This window comes from Aphidius gifuensis, linkage group LG1 (assembly GCF_014905175.1).
Source record: "Aphidius gifuensis isolate YNYX2018 linkage group LG1, ASM1490517v1, whole genome shotgun sequence".
Taxonomy (NCBI): domain Eukaryota; kingdom Metazoa; phylum Arthropoda; class Insecta; order Hymenoptera; family Braconidae; genus Aphidius; species Aphidius gifuensis.
The window spans coordinates 7,374,003-7,388,482 of record NC_057788.1 but is presented as its reverse complement, the minus strand read 5'-3'; the positions used below and the strand labels follow the sequence as shown (position 1 = coordinate 7,388,482).

General features: G+C 25.3%; 1 protein-coding gene across 2 annotated transcripts; it reads right to left on the bottom strand.

Annotated features, from left to right (window-relative positions):
• Nucleotides 1-1,014: 1,014 nt before the first annotated feature.
• LOC122847476 (class E basic helix-loop-helix protein 23) lies at nt 1,015-12,891 on the bottom strand. 2 transcript variants are annotated; one of them, XM_044145198.1, is made up of 6 exons: nt 12,315-12,891; nt 2,719-2,812; nt 2,462-2,634; nt 2,142-2,386; nt 1,846-2,069; nt 1,015-1,773 (listed from the first exon to the last, which is right to left on the bottom strand). In XM_044145198.1, exons 3-6 carry the CDS (start codon nt 2,591-2,593, stop codon nt 1,532-1,534), a joined length of 843 nt encoding a protein of 280 aa, XP_044001133.1. In that variant the 5' UTR covers nt 2,594-2,634; nt 2,719-2,812; nt 12,315-12,891; the 3' UTR covers nt 1,015-1,531. The 2 variants fall into 2 exon arrangements, with proteins under 2 accessions (XP_044001133.1, XP_044001134.1); XM_044145199.1 differs by lacking the exon at nt 12,315-12,891 and having other exon boundaries at nt 2,719-2,869.
• Between the last annotated feature and the right edge of the window lie 1,589 nt (nt 12,892-14,480).

Sequence of the window (14,480 nt, the reverse complement as noted above, 5' to 3'; positions counted from 1 at the left end):
TTATAAAAGTACCTGATGGTAAAGCAGCATTAATTAACTTTCTTTAAAGAACAATCTGATGTTCTTTATTAAAACAAACTTTTAATATTATACTAATTGATTATTTTACATAATGAAAAATACTCTATAAAATATAAACAAAACAACTTTGAATATTTCGTCGTCATCAAAACTTTTGTGCTCATTAGCTTCACAACTTAATATTATTACGGTGTGACGTCACAGATTACCCTCCTTGTTAAACTCCATGAAAATTATTAACTATTTTTTTTTTTTCTCTTTTCTCTCTCTCTCTTTTGAGAATACCAAAATGGCGGAGATTTTAATACGCATGAGCGGCCGGCATTTTTAAAAACCGGGAAAAATTTAAAAATTTATTACAATTAAATATCAAATTGATATTTATTTATTTATTTTTAATTGTTTTTTTTTTTTTTTTTGGAATTTAAAAACAATTAAATTTTTATTTGATTGCTAAACAGCGATTTCTACGATTACAATATTTTTTTTCTGTTTTTTAATTATATCAATTGACAAATTGAAAATTACAATTAAATTTAATCATTTTTTTTTTTATAATTATTATTTATTATTGTTATTATAAATATTATTATTATTATTATTTTAATATTGACTTTTTGTAATTAATTTTCATTATTGCTCGTTAGAGAAAACCCGTGGATTTAATTTTTTTTTTTTTTTTTAAAATAATATATTATAATTTTGTAATAATAATAATTATTATTAAATTATAAAATAAAATATCTATTGACTGAATTTTACATGCTTTGGCACTTTCTTTCTTTTATTATTTTTTTTTTTTTTAAATATATTTTAACTGAGTTTATGAGCGCTTTAAATATAGCATAAATATATTTATTTATTTTTTTTAAATACTTTTTTTTTGTTTATTATATTTTCGTTATAAATATTGATTAAAATCAATTATTCAAGAGTATTATTAAATAGATTATTCGAATGCATATATAAACGCAACTGACTAGTTTTTTTATCATTATTATTATTATTCTTATCTTATCACATCCTAATATTGACTATCGTGTTTTTCGGACGGGGCTCATTATTATTTCTCCATATCTTTCGTTAAATCACTTATTATTTTTTTTTTTTTTGAGCTATTTTTAAATTCCCCATGTCTCATTGCTCAAACTCCACTTGATTTATTTTTTCTTTTCATTTTTTTAACTTAAAATTTTAGTACTTTCATTGAAATTGTTTATCTAAAAAACTTGTAAGATTAATACTTTCATTTTCTTTTGTTTCTTTTTGTTTTTATCTCAAATTAAGATATAAATCTTGATGTAAAATAATTTGATAATTGTAATGTAATTATCACGTCGTTAAATAATTTTTTTCTTTTCCTTTAATTAATCTTGTAAATAAATATTTTTTGTTTTTTCTTTTTTTATATCAAATAAATCTTTGGTTGATTGAATCTATAAATTATATTAAAATTATGACGAGTATATATATGTTTAAAAAATAAAATGAAAAAAAATATTAATGTAATCTAGGCTGATTCACCACCTGAAATACCAACATCACCAGAAACAGTTATATCTGTTGATGGTCCAGTTGATGTTGTTTGATGTAATGCATGCATACTTTGAAGTTCTGGTACACCTTGAAATAATTTACCAGGAAAACCTTGTAGTAAATCATATGATACTGGTGTTGGTGGTAATGCTGTTGTATGAGCATGTGGTGATTGAAGAACAGCAATAACTCTTCTAAGTTCTTCAAGTGCATTACCTTAAATTAATATTAAAAAATAAATATACATATATTTATTTAACTTTATGTATAAAATTAAAATATAATTACCCTGCATAAGAATATAATTTTTAGCCAATAGTAATGTTGCAATTTTTGATAATTTTCTAACAGATGGACTGTGAGCATATGGAATAACTGAACGTAATTCATCAAGTGCATCATTTAAATCATGCATTCTTCGACGTTCTCTTGCATTAATATTGAGTCTAACACTTTTACCTTGACGTGTACTTTTTGTTTTTGATGGACAATTTAATCTAGATCCAGTTGGCCTGAATAATGTAATTATAAAATTTTAATAAAGATATATTTATAAACGTTAATATATAAAAAGTTCAATTAACCGTTCTTGATCAGGACGATTTTCATCTGATGATAGTGCACTTGATGATGCATGTGGTTGTGGTTGTTGTTGAAAATAAAAACCACCAAGACCAACAGCACCAAGTGGAGTTCTTCTACCATGATTTTGTGGATGTTCACTACTTGTATAACTTCCTTGTGCAACTGGTACTGCTGAGTGTGATGTTGCTGGTGTTGAGTAAGAAACAGTCTCAATTGATGCATTTGGTTGACCTGATAATTGTGGCTAGAAAACAAAAAAAACAGCATGATACAATATTTATCAATTTAAAAATATTAATTTATCATTTTTTTAACTTACACCACGATGGTCCCAGGCCCAAGTTGGATGAGATGATCTTTGCCAAGGTCCCTGATTTAAATGGACCTCAGGAAGACCTTCTCTTCTGTCCTCCTCATCACCAGAACTGCTCTCACCATCATATGATCTCATGATAAATTCAATAAAAGCTCAATCTTCAAATTAATTATTTACTGCAATAAAAAAATAAATATAAGTAAATTACATGGACCAAAATATTTTATTTATTATAATTTATTTATAAAAAAAAAACTTACATAAATTTCAGAAAATTCAATTAAAGCGCAGGATCTTTTTCCATTCCTCATAAATTTTTTTTTTTCATCACCAAATAATAGGAATAATAATTATCTTGAATTTTTTTTAAAAAAAAGATAAAATTTATATTGTTGCTAATAATAAATTTTTGTTTTTTTTTTAGCTTTTTCAAATAGCTTTTTTGTCACTTTTTTAAACATTTATAATTTAGTATATAAACTTGGCTTGTGAAAATAAATAATCACAGCCATTTTAGTTTGTCTTTATGTACATGAATCAACCCTCACGAACAAAGCAATTCTGACTGCTTCAATAAACCGCAATTGAATGCTTTTTCTTTAACAATTTTTATTCACTATATATAAATATATATTTCAACACTAAATCACTTTTAAAAACTTTATAAATTATTGAATTTTTAAAATAAAAAATACTATAAGAATAAAAATCGAAAATTAATTAATTTTTTGCATTAATAATGATAGTTTAAATTAAAAGTAAAATAAAAATTTAAAAATCACGGATAAATATTAAATTTGGCATTTATTTCTTGAGTTTGTCCTGCGCCCTCGTGGCCATCACCAGTTTATTTTTCACCCCCAATTTTCTATCAAGTATTAAAGGGGAGAAATCCCTTAAAAAAGGGGAAGTTTTTGATTCATCAAATATCCAAAAGATAGCGCTATGGGATTTTTGATTCGCTAAATTGTGCTGAATACTACAATTGACTGGATTGTGGCGAACTCTGGGGTTCATTTAAATTAAAAATAATATAAATTTTATTATTTTTTATATATTGTAAAAAAAATAGCTGTGAATTTTTACTAATTGAAAAATTTCAAAGTCATTCAATATTTGATGTATTCAATAGTACTAAAAATAATTAAATCAACTTTTTTATTATTGAATTTTTTTTTATATAAAAATTATTATGTTAAATTAAATTTCACAATGACAATTATTGAAATAATAAAAATTTAATTATTATATTAATTCAAGTACTGAAATAGATTAAATACTCATTTATTTAAATAAATTTTCTTTAATTTTTTCTCCTTTAAATATTAATAAAACATTTAATCGAAAAATTGATAATTAGATTTTTCAATTAAAAGTTTTTGTTTTTTAAATTTTATAAATTGTATTTTAAATAATTTTAATTGTTTATTTGTTTTTTTATTTAATCAAATAACAATAGTATTTATTTAAAAAAATAATTAATTAATTTTTTTATATTTAATTATTGTTTTATAAATTTATATTTTATTTTTTTACTATAAATGTTTTGTTTTTTTAAATTTCAAATAGTTTTTTTTTAAATAAAAATCAATAGTTATTTTTTTCCATTATTTATTCAAAACAAAAAATGGAATTTTAAATTTGAAAAAAATGTTTTCAATCTCTATGGATTTTGAGTTGAACTCTTTGGGGAATTAAATCCACGAGAAATCGATTAACATGAATTCCCAATTCTATTGTAAACATATTTTGGATTACAGTTAAAAATTCATATTTAAATAATAATAATAATAATAAAATATGAATGAAAATGTATTGACAATACAAGGGTACATTGCCATATAGGAAAAATTTTAGTCACCGGTCTTTTGTATTTTGCCCATATGTCGTGTAAATTACACGTCCAGTATTCACTAAAATATCGACTCTCTATTTAATCTCTGCTATTCAAAAAATAAAAAATTTATTTAGTGATTTAAAAAAAAAAATAATTTAAATTCTAAATGTTCAATGTGCGGTGATTTAAAAAATAAAAAAAAAAATAAACGAAATTAAAATTCTAGATGTTTTTCCATTTGATAATAACCGAGTAAATGCATTTTTTTAAAAATTAAATATTAATTAAATTTTTTTTTACTGACTAAGTACATATTTAATCGTTAAATTGCCTCATTTTTAAAAAAATAATAACGAGGTAAATATATACGATGGGAAAATAAGTCTTGTCACTTATTCAATTCCTGTCAGAAAATCCCTGCCACTCAGTTTAAGAGGAAAATAAATAAAAAAACGTCTGATGAAAAATGAGAAAAATACACGAAAATAAGAAATAAATAAAATCGATCGATTTATACCCAATAGACCCAAGACACTCTTCCATCTTATATGTCATATCATTATATTATAAAAATATATATCCAGAATCATCCCTTACTCACACCCTTGATAATAATTTCCAGAAGTTGAAGGAAAATACAAAAAAAAAAAAAAAAAACAAACAAAATTATCATAATGATAATAATAAATCCAAGTACAAAAATATACCATTGAGTAAAATAAAAAAGCAAAAAAAAATCATGAAGAAAAACCAGCAAAATGTTTGAGAAAATAAAAAAAAAATAAAAAAAAATTTCTTGCATGAAGAAAAACCAAGGATATATTTTCAGACTCAGCAATATTTTTATACAGCTTTTTTTTTTTTTTTTTCTACCCGTCATAAAATAATTAAAGTATACCGAATGAAAAAAAAAAAAAAAAGATTTAAAAAAGTAAAATAAATAAAGATTTAAAAAATCGTAAAAAAAAAAATACATTATTTATATAACATCTGTCGATTCAAAATGTTATATAAAATTAAAAAACAAATCTCTATATATAAAATATTTCCCCACGAGATAATATATACAAAAGAAAATATTTATAATAATTTTATTGTAAAATTAATAATACACATTTATTATTAAATATTTAAAAATAAAAACAAATTTGCTAAATAAAAATCTACAAGTAAATATATATATTATGGCAATTTAAAAGCAAAAAAAAATAAAAAAAAATAGCAAGAATTAAATAATAGAAAAAAAAAAAAAAAAGGATAGAAAAATAAGTTTTGGCTTGAAGAGGGGGTTGGGTTTTGGGGGTGGTATAGTCACCAGAGGGTGTATATGTAGGCAAGAAGGGGAACAAGTTGCCTTGGCAACACTCAGCCATCAGCTTACTTCAGCTCTCTCGCTTCTCTTGCCATGGATCAATACAGCATCCACGAGCTGCTTTTACCCGGACGAAATATACACTATCCCTCCCATTGCCATATGTATCCCACCATATCAACCCCATATATAAATCGGGTGCAAAAATTATTCGGCCTCAGCCGAAAAATAGTCCAGTGAACAAATAACAAAAAAAAAAAAAAGGGGTCCCAAACCAACATCCACGCTCATCATCATCATCATCATCGTCATCCCCAAAAATATTTATTTTATTATTTTTTTTTTTCCATCAATTTTCTCCCCTTACGCGTGACCAGAAAATTTTTTTTCCAAAAAGCTCATCGACCCCGGTATATGACCGTTGAATTTTTCCAAATGTCAATAAATAATAATAATAATAATAAATATATATTAAAAAATAAAAATTATTGATAAATTGCTTGATATAATTTATTTCAATGGTCAGACTCTCTATAATATGAGAGTAAATAAAACAAAAAAAAAAAAAAAAATGACTAAAATGCATTTGATAAATTAAATAATACATCATTCTATATGTGATTTATTCTTAAAAAATTCTCGAATAATTTATTATTTAAAAACTTATTAAAAAATCAATATAAAAATTTTTAAATTTAATTAAAATATTATATTAATAATATTATAAAATATATTTTCTTTTTAATTTCTATAATTTTTAAATGTCAAATGTGTAATTGAATTGAGAAAAATGAAATATTTTTTTTTCTTATATATTATTAAAGAAAAATGAAAAATCCAAAAATAGTTAATAAGTATAATCGATTAGTGCACTTTGTCTCGGCATCTATGATCTAAAATTGAATTAAAATATCCATTGTGTTATACAATAACCGCATATATAAATTAACCTCCTCCCCCTCCTTCCCCCTTCTCTCCTAATAGTACATTATAACAACAATGATATTTTAATTGTAAATTTTCAATGTAAATAATTTTCATGAAAATAATTTGATAACATTTTATGATAATAATAATAATGATGATTAAAAATTCATATATTAAATATCATAAAAATTAAATATACAAGATGAAAGGAAAATAGCATGAAAAAAAAAAAAAAAAGTAAAATGACTAGATGAAATTAAATAAAATTTGATCCAGGCCCTGAGGTAGCCTCGAACTGGTGTGGCCGGGTCCATTGGCGGTCACCATGACGACGAACAGCATCCCCAAGCAATGTGACGTCACTGCTTCATCGATTTGCAAAGTAAAACCTCATTCTCTGTTTCGGTCTCTCAACTTGGTATATTATCGCAACTGAAACTACGAAAAGCAGCAAGCACATTGAGCTTCTCTCGCATTTTATATATATAATTTTTCCATTTTTTTTTTTATTTTTTTTCTTTTGCTTCTCATGGACCACCAACGCATTCAATTCATTTTCTGTCTCTGACACATTCAATATTATCTTTTTCTCACTCATTCTCAAATAACCCCCTCACTTCACTTCTCATTTCTACCCTTGTTCTCGTTTTCGCGCCCGTGCCAAACGCGTTTATCCGTCAACTCCTCTTTTCTCTCTGTGCCCCACAAATTCACCCCCAATGTATTCTCGCTCTATCTCTATATATCAGGGAAAGTGAGTAACCTTGCAAAAATGGAAAGAGCATATCTCTTTTACTATATATACTACTACTACTGTTTTTTTTTTTTTTTTTTACTCCAATTTTTTTATCCAAAAGATAAGGGCGAATTTTCTTGGCAAAGTGTATATCAAATTTTTTACTTTTTTTTATCTTCATGACGCCTTGATGAGCCACAAAGTGACAGGATTTACTCTTTTTTTTTTTTTTTCAACTTTTATATCATTATATACTTGTATACTCATTATTTATAATACCATTTTTTTTTTTTTTTTTTTTTTACAAATGACAAAAATAGCAAGTAGATTTTTCAAATCTCACATGATATATATTTAGATGAAACAAGTTATTATTTACTACCCATAATATGAGAATTATAATCATCAAATTTTCCTCCAAAATTACGACAAAATACAAGCTAAGTTTAATCTATACATTAAATTATTTTTAGTACAAATTAATATATTTATTATATGAGTAAAATTAAATTATATTTTTATATATTAAAAATAAAAAATATATATAAATGTTTATTTAATTTATAATATTTTTTTATATATAATATAATTAATCATAAAATATATATTGTGAAAATTTTGATTAGGGGTTGCAGCCGGCCAGCAGCTCGTCTTTCAGCTGTTGGATGATGATGGCAGACAGCGGGTCGCCCCGTGTGTACATTTTCCCAGTCTATCGTAAAACATCCCCCCACATTGAATTAAAGCCACGTTGAATCAATTCATCTCTCGAGTTTACATTCAAAATGTTTTTATATATAAAAAAAAATTTAAATCAATATTGCAATGTCAAAATATCAATTGCATTTATTTATTTATTTTAATTTTATTTACCAACAACGTTAAATAAAACAAATATATATTTATTATATAGCTTATATATAAAATAAATATGATGATGATAATAATCCCTGATAAAAGAGAATATAAAATAATATGTATATACGATTGTATAATATTTTGTTCTTGTCTCGCTCATTTTTGCATGTTATATATGTAAATTGTGTAAAAAAAAAAAATTTTTTTTTTAAGGCACAAAGTTAGCCAGGCCCGATAGAATTCATTGGACGCTTAAGGGGTATAAAAGGGGGATGAATAGGGGATAAAGAGGGCGCATCTCTAAAAATCCTGCGGGCTCCTTCCAGGCCGAGGAGGGTTGCCTAGGCGACTCAACCTCGCACTGAACTGAGAATTCAACTTTTGCTTGTGCTTTAGGCTGCCCCAATACGTACTCAAACTACTTGCATCAACTCTATCTATTTTGTTTTCTCTATATTCATTTCTTATCTATACTTTTATACTCTATATATATTTTATTTTATTTTTTTTCATTTCAACCACTATATGCACAAATTTCAAGCCAATATAAAAATAAATGCACAGCTTCAGGCATTTTTTTTTTTTTTTTTCAACTTTTTAATTGCCTCACACCTTTTTTTTCATCATTGTTTTAATTATATATTTTTTTATTTTTATTTTGACACTCTACTATTCAATTAACAGGGTGTGGCAATTTATTTTATATTTAAAAAAATAAAATAAATTACTGATCTGTTGTTTGTTTTTTTTTTTTAATTTGAAAATTATATTATTTACATAAATTGGAGTAAATAATTTATTGAAAAAAAAAAAAGAGATGAGATGTTGTTTTGTTTTTTTATCAGTATATATTTTGGTGAATGTATTAGAGAATGGTTTGTTAGTGGTAAGAAAATATAGAGAAGGGTGGCTTGTTGTTTGGGCTTCTTGCTTTTCTTTGCTTACTTAGTTGGACGATTCATTTTATTTATCCCCCCACATTTTATTTACACCCTTGCATGCTGAGAGAACCTCAGCACTAAGGGGATTCCCTTGACGATTAAACAACGGGGGTCGTTGAATCTTCCAATCTGAGATTACACATGAAGACACATACTAATGCCAAGTGAGATGAAAAATAAAAAAAATAAAAAAAAGCACACACAATATATATATAAAAATATATATAATACACTGTGTATGGATAAAAGAAAATTAAATGAAACTTGTGGTAAGTTGTTGTGATTGAATTTGGCAGGTCAACTGGGTTATAATTAATTGAGTTATTGTTGAGGTGAAAAATTATTCTTGAAGGACACTCAAGAGTGACCTATGACATTGAGCTATTTGACAAAAATAAATAAAAATATATACCCAAGAAATAAAATATATATAATCCTCAAAAAATAGCAGTTAAATAAAATTTATACCGGAAAATTAAATAAAAAATTTTACTCCAGTTATTATGTAATAAAAATCATTGAAAAAAAAAAAATTTTTATGTATTTTGTTTTTTATTATAAAAAAGAAATGAGCATGAAAAATAATACTGTATATTTAAAAAAATTGAAATAAAATTAAAGTAAGGGATGAAAATATAATAGAAAAAAAAAAAAAAAGAAAAACCACCTTTCTTTCGCACATCAAGTACAAATGTAATTTGCAAATTCCTCGGTATATTATGTGTATTTTTAGAGAGCCATTGTGTTGTTGCATACGATAAGAGCAAATGTTGAAATAAAATTGGAAATAAAAAAAAAATTGAAATAGGGGAGTTTAACAAAAGCCAAGGGTAGTAATATATATAATTATTATTTATAAATATATATTTAAAAAGATAAAAAACATTTGATTCCAACAAAATGAGTAAAAAAAAAAGTTTGATAACTTTTTATAAATAAAAAATAAAAATAAAACATATCATTATAAATCTCTGGCTTGTTAAAACAAAATATCCCATTAAATCATGAGTCACAATAGACAATGATTAACAACTAAAATTAATTAAAATTATCCTCATTTCCATTAAAATGATAAATTGGAGGAAAAAAAAAATTTTTTGATAAATGAACAAAATTTTATAAATACAATAAAAAATATATACAAATAAAATATTTATTTATACAACAATAAAAAGCAATGATAAATAAAAAAAAATATAAATAATCTCAACATGTGACAAGCAGTCTTTGTCACGTAACATGAAAAATAAAAAAAAAAAAACTTGAAAAAAGTGAAAAAGCACGTTCCTTGTGGACCATTCGGCCTTGAACATTTCATCCAGGGCACAAGGCATTTACAGAGATGGTATTTCACCACCACCATCAACATAATTTCTTTGTTTTTCACCACTTTTTTATATTTATTTTTTTTTCTTTTTCCCTCATCATTCTCATCGTGAACAATATAATACAACCAAGAAAGAGCATGCTTTTTTTCTTTCGCTATATATATATAGTAGTGCTTTTTCTGCACATCTCAAAGCGCACGCGTTTCCACAAAAAAAAAAAAAAATAAAAAAACACCTCTTATTCTTATTCTTTGAAAAATACACATAACCCAGAGCTTTAACTCTTCCGGAATATGTCCCGGGGGTGTGGCAAAGGTGACTAGACTCTATCAAAAGACTTGCTCTTGTATTTTTTTTCAAATAATATATAAAAATAAAAAATTTCAATGTAAAAATAAATCAAAAATAATATACGCATGTATATATTCAACCACTACTCCAAACTACATTTATTATAAATTTTTAATTTTCATAAATATCATAACAACAATAATACTAATAATCATTTGTATAAATTTATTTTGTTATTATTATTTGTGTCGATATATATACATGTACATATATATATTATTTATTTATTTTTATATTTTTTCATTGGGGGTAAATTTTAGTTGGAGGGGATGACTAAAGGGGGTTCATATCCCAGGAGCTTTGACTGGAGGGCGCAGTGGCCCCGCGACGTTCAAACCAACAACACACCCCATCAAGCTCACGCAAACTTAACATCAACAGAGAGGGATGAAAAATGTAAGTGTCCAAGTGTGTGATAAAATGAAAAATTGTTGGTGTAGAAAACTAAAGAGAAAAAGAGAAAGAGAGGGTAGTGGATACACAGAGGGTTAAAATCATCCCACCAACAACGTGATGTACCTCTTGGCACTAGAAAATGTATAGAGAAAATGCGTTCACGGGGCTTTTTGGAGGTAGCTGAGTATTGCTTGGCTTGGCAGCATCATAAAAAGGAGAAAGAGGAGGAGGAGGAGGCAGTGAGTGGGTGAGTGAGTAGATGGGTGGTTGGATGGATGGAGAAGAGATTAATATGCCGACGAGGGGCTGGGCCAGACGGGTGACGGCAAAGAGGGCGCAGTGCCACCGCGACCATCAAACCAACAACACCAAAAGACAACTTCTCTATCTATACCCTTGCATTTTAGTCATATCTTAACTTAACTAATTTAAACAATTCAAATAATATTTATATCATTTTTATTGTCCATTTAATGTTTTTTACTAGTTTTTGCTATTATTTAATTTTGTTTTTGATTATTATAATCATATATAAATATATGTATGTACATGTTTACATACATGCAATCTGTATTGTGTTATTGTTTTTTTTTTTTTCAATTAATTATTTGTTGTTTTATAATTTTTATTAAATGTTATTATCCATTATTTCGGATAAAGTTTATTTTAAAGTTTTAAAAAAATACGCGGAGGGTGAAAGAAAGTGATTGTTTTTTATTATAAATATTGATGGAGAAAATTTATATCAGGTAATTTATTATTATTAATATTATTTGTGTTGTAAAATATTTCATTTAATTATATTGTTTAATTATTTTATCGGTATTTATTTAAATTGGTTTTTATGATTTTTTAAATTGTGAATTTTCGGTGAAATTTTTTTATTTATAAAAATATATTGTTAAAAGTATCAATGGTTGTAATTATTAATGAATTAATTATTTTTTATTATAGTTTAAAATATTGCTTTAATATTTTTTTATTTTAAAAATTTTTAATTGTTTATATTGATAATTAAAATAATGGGTGATTTAGGTGGTATTGTTTTATCACTAGTGTTTAATAACCATGACTACCAAGTAAAAAAAAAATTAGAACAAACAATATATAAAAAGTGATTGAAAAAAAAAAAAAAGAATAAAAAAATTTAATAGTGAAAATAAAACTTACATTTTGTTTTTGTATATATTTAGGCACATTGCAGACAGCAGTCATGAATGAAGATGTCCAAGAAAAAATTGACTCAATGTACTCCAGCAAATCCACGTGTTTCCACATTTTAAAAAATCATCAAAACATCAATCATCGCATCTGGAAACAAATAGAAAGTTTTTTTTTAAAACAAACAAACAAACAAACAAAAATTATTTACTTAAATTAAAACAGGTATTTTAATTCAACATAAATATTTTTCAAGAAATAATTAAATGCACACAAGATGTTATTTAATTAGCTAAATACCACACCCGATTAAACACACCCTCAATGAGTCGTAAATTCTTTAAGTTCTGGGTCAACAGACTCCAGTTCGAGAAATATATCCAATTTGCCTTTTTTTTTTTTTTTTTCATTCTTTATATCTAAAGAAATAAAAAAAAAAATAATAATAATCGAATGCCAGATGTAACGACAAGCTGACGGGCAATTGCAGACAAGGGAAATTTAAAAAAAAAATAATAATTCATCATTAAATAATATCACCCCGATATAATACATCATCCCCTCCGCCCCTCAAACGACTTATGGTCTAAATTGATTGATTTTTTAAATATTTTTTAACATAGTAAAAAATATTTAAATATTACAAATTTAATTTAAACATAAATAATTTAAAAAAATAAAATCGAAATACATTTTTTTTTCTTTTTTTTCTTCGTGACATAATAAATAATATATAAATCATATAGTCGACGAGAGAAGGGTGATTGGCATATCTAAAAGCAGGGAATAGAGGGTGGAGGGTTGAGATTGAAGGGTCGAGACTGTTCGATTAATACGAGTGTGTCTAAGTACAATGGTTAACTGGGGGGTTTGTATCGAAAATTCATATCAGCTGCAGGGGACAATTTTTACTCTCATAGCAAAAAAAAAAAAAAGGAGATATATATATTTAAACTTTCTTCTTTATTTTTTACCCCCTCGATTATTCTCTTGTTCATCATCAGCATCACCACCCAAGAGCCCTAATACAAAATAAGCAATAAGTTACAATTTTTTTTTTTTTATGAGAGAGAGAGAAAGCGATAAGGGAAAGTAAAATATAGTCAAACAGGGAAGTGGGGTGGTAGTATGATTAAAGAATGGGAGGATACATGAGGTAGATGATAAAAGAAGGAAAGAAGGGAGAATAAAATATCTCACCCCATTATTCTGATCCAAAAACATTCATTCTCTTAAGCTCATGGCATTTGGTCACACGCGTCGTGTATTATTTCTCGTTCATCAATTTTTAGTATAAGCATTAACACACGCGTTTTCATCCATTGTGTATCATTCATTTTTATATATTCCCCCTTTTACCTTTCAACAACACGGTATATATATCTACCCCGCCTTTTTTGTCACTCGGTGTAACAATTTATATCTGTCTCAATTTAAAAACCCTTGACCAGCCGGGGCACACTCCCCTTGTTTTTTTTTTTATTTTTTTTAAATCAAGAATAAAATATCATCCTGAATCAGTTGGGTTTTGTTAATCGTCTGATCAACTTGAATTTAAATTTTATATTGAATTTATTTTATCTGCATGATTTGTGAATTTATATTTTTAATATCAACTGTGTTTGTTGTATAATAATTATTTATCAATTTCATAATTTTTATTTTTGTTTCTTTTAGTTTAGTGATGTGTTTAATGTTGTGTGTTTCTCCAGGTGACATACATAAACAATTGTGTAAAAAAAAAAAATAAAAAGAAAATTACTTTTTTCAAATTAAAAAAAAATAATATTGTTGAAGATGAAGAGGAACTTGAATCAAGAAAATTTATGGAAAAATACAAGTGTATGTTAAAAAAGAAAAAAAAAAAAAATTACGTGAGTCTGTGCTCCTTGCGTTCACAGCGGGCTTCCATGTGCCAAAAATTAAAAATTCATAAGGCACGCGGTGAATGCTAAGAGCGGACCATAATCATCAATTTAAAAAAAAAAAATTCATCAAAATTTTTAATTGACATGTAATATTATTAATGATTTTTTTTTCTTGAATTAATATTTTATGTAATTTAATTATTTATAAATTTTGCATGAACTTATTTAACGAACTGTAATTAAATTATTATTAATTTAAAATTTTTTGTTAGATAAATTGTCATTATTAATTTTATATTTTATAATA

Excerpts from the sequence above, each read along its gene's own strand:
- LOC122847476 (XM_044145198.1), bottom strand. The coding sequence starts at position 2,593 with ATGAGATCATATGATGGTGAGAGCAGTTCTGGTGATGAGGAGGACAGA. Across the intron at positions 2,070-2,141 it reads AATCGTCCTGATCAAGAACG|GCCAACTGGATCTAGATTAA; the intron begins GTTAATTGAACT and ends TACATTATTCAG. Across the intron at positions 1,774-1,845 it reads AAATTATATTCTTATGCAGG|GTAATGCACTTGAAGAACTT; the intron begins GTAATTATATTT and ends TATTAATTTAAG.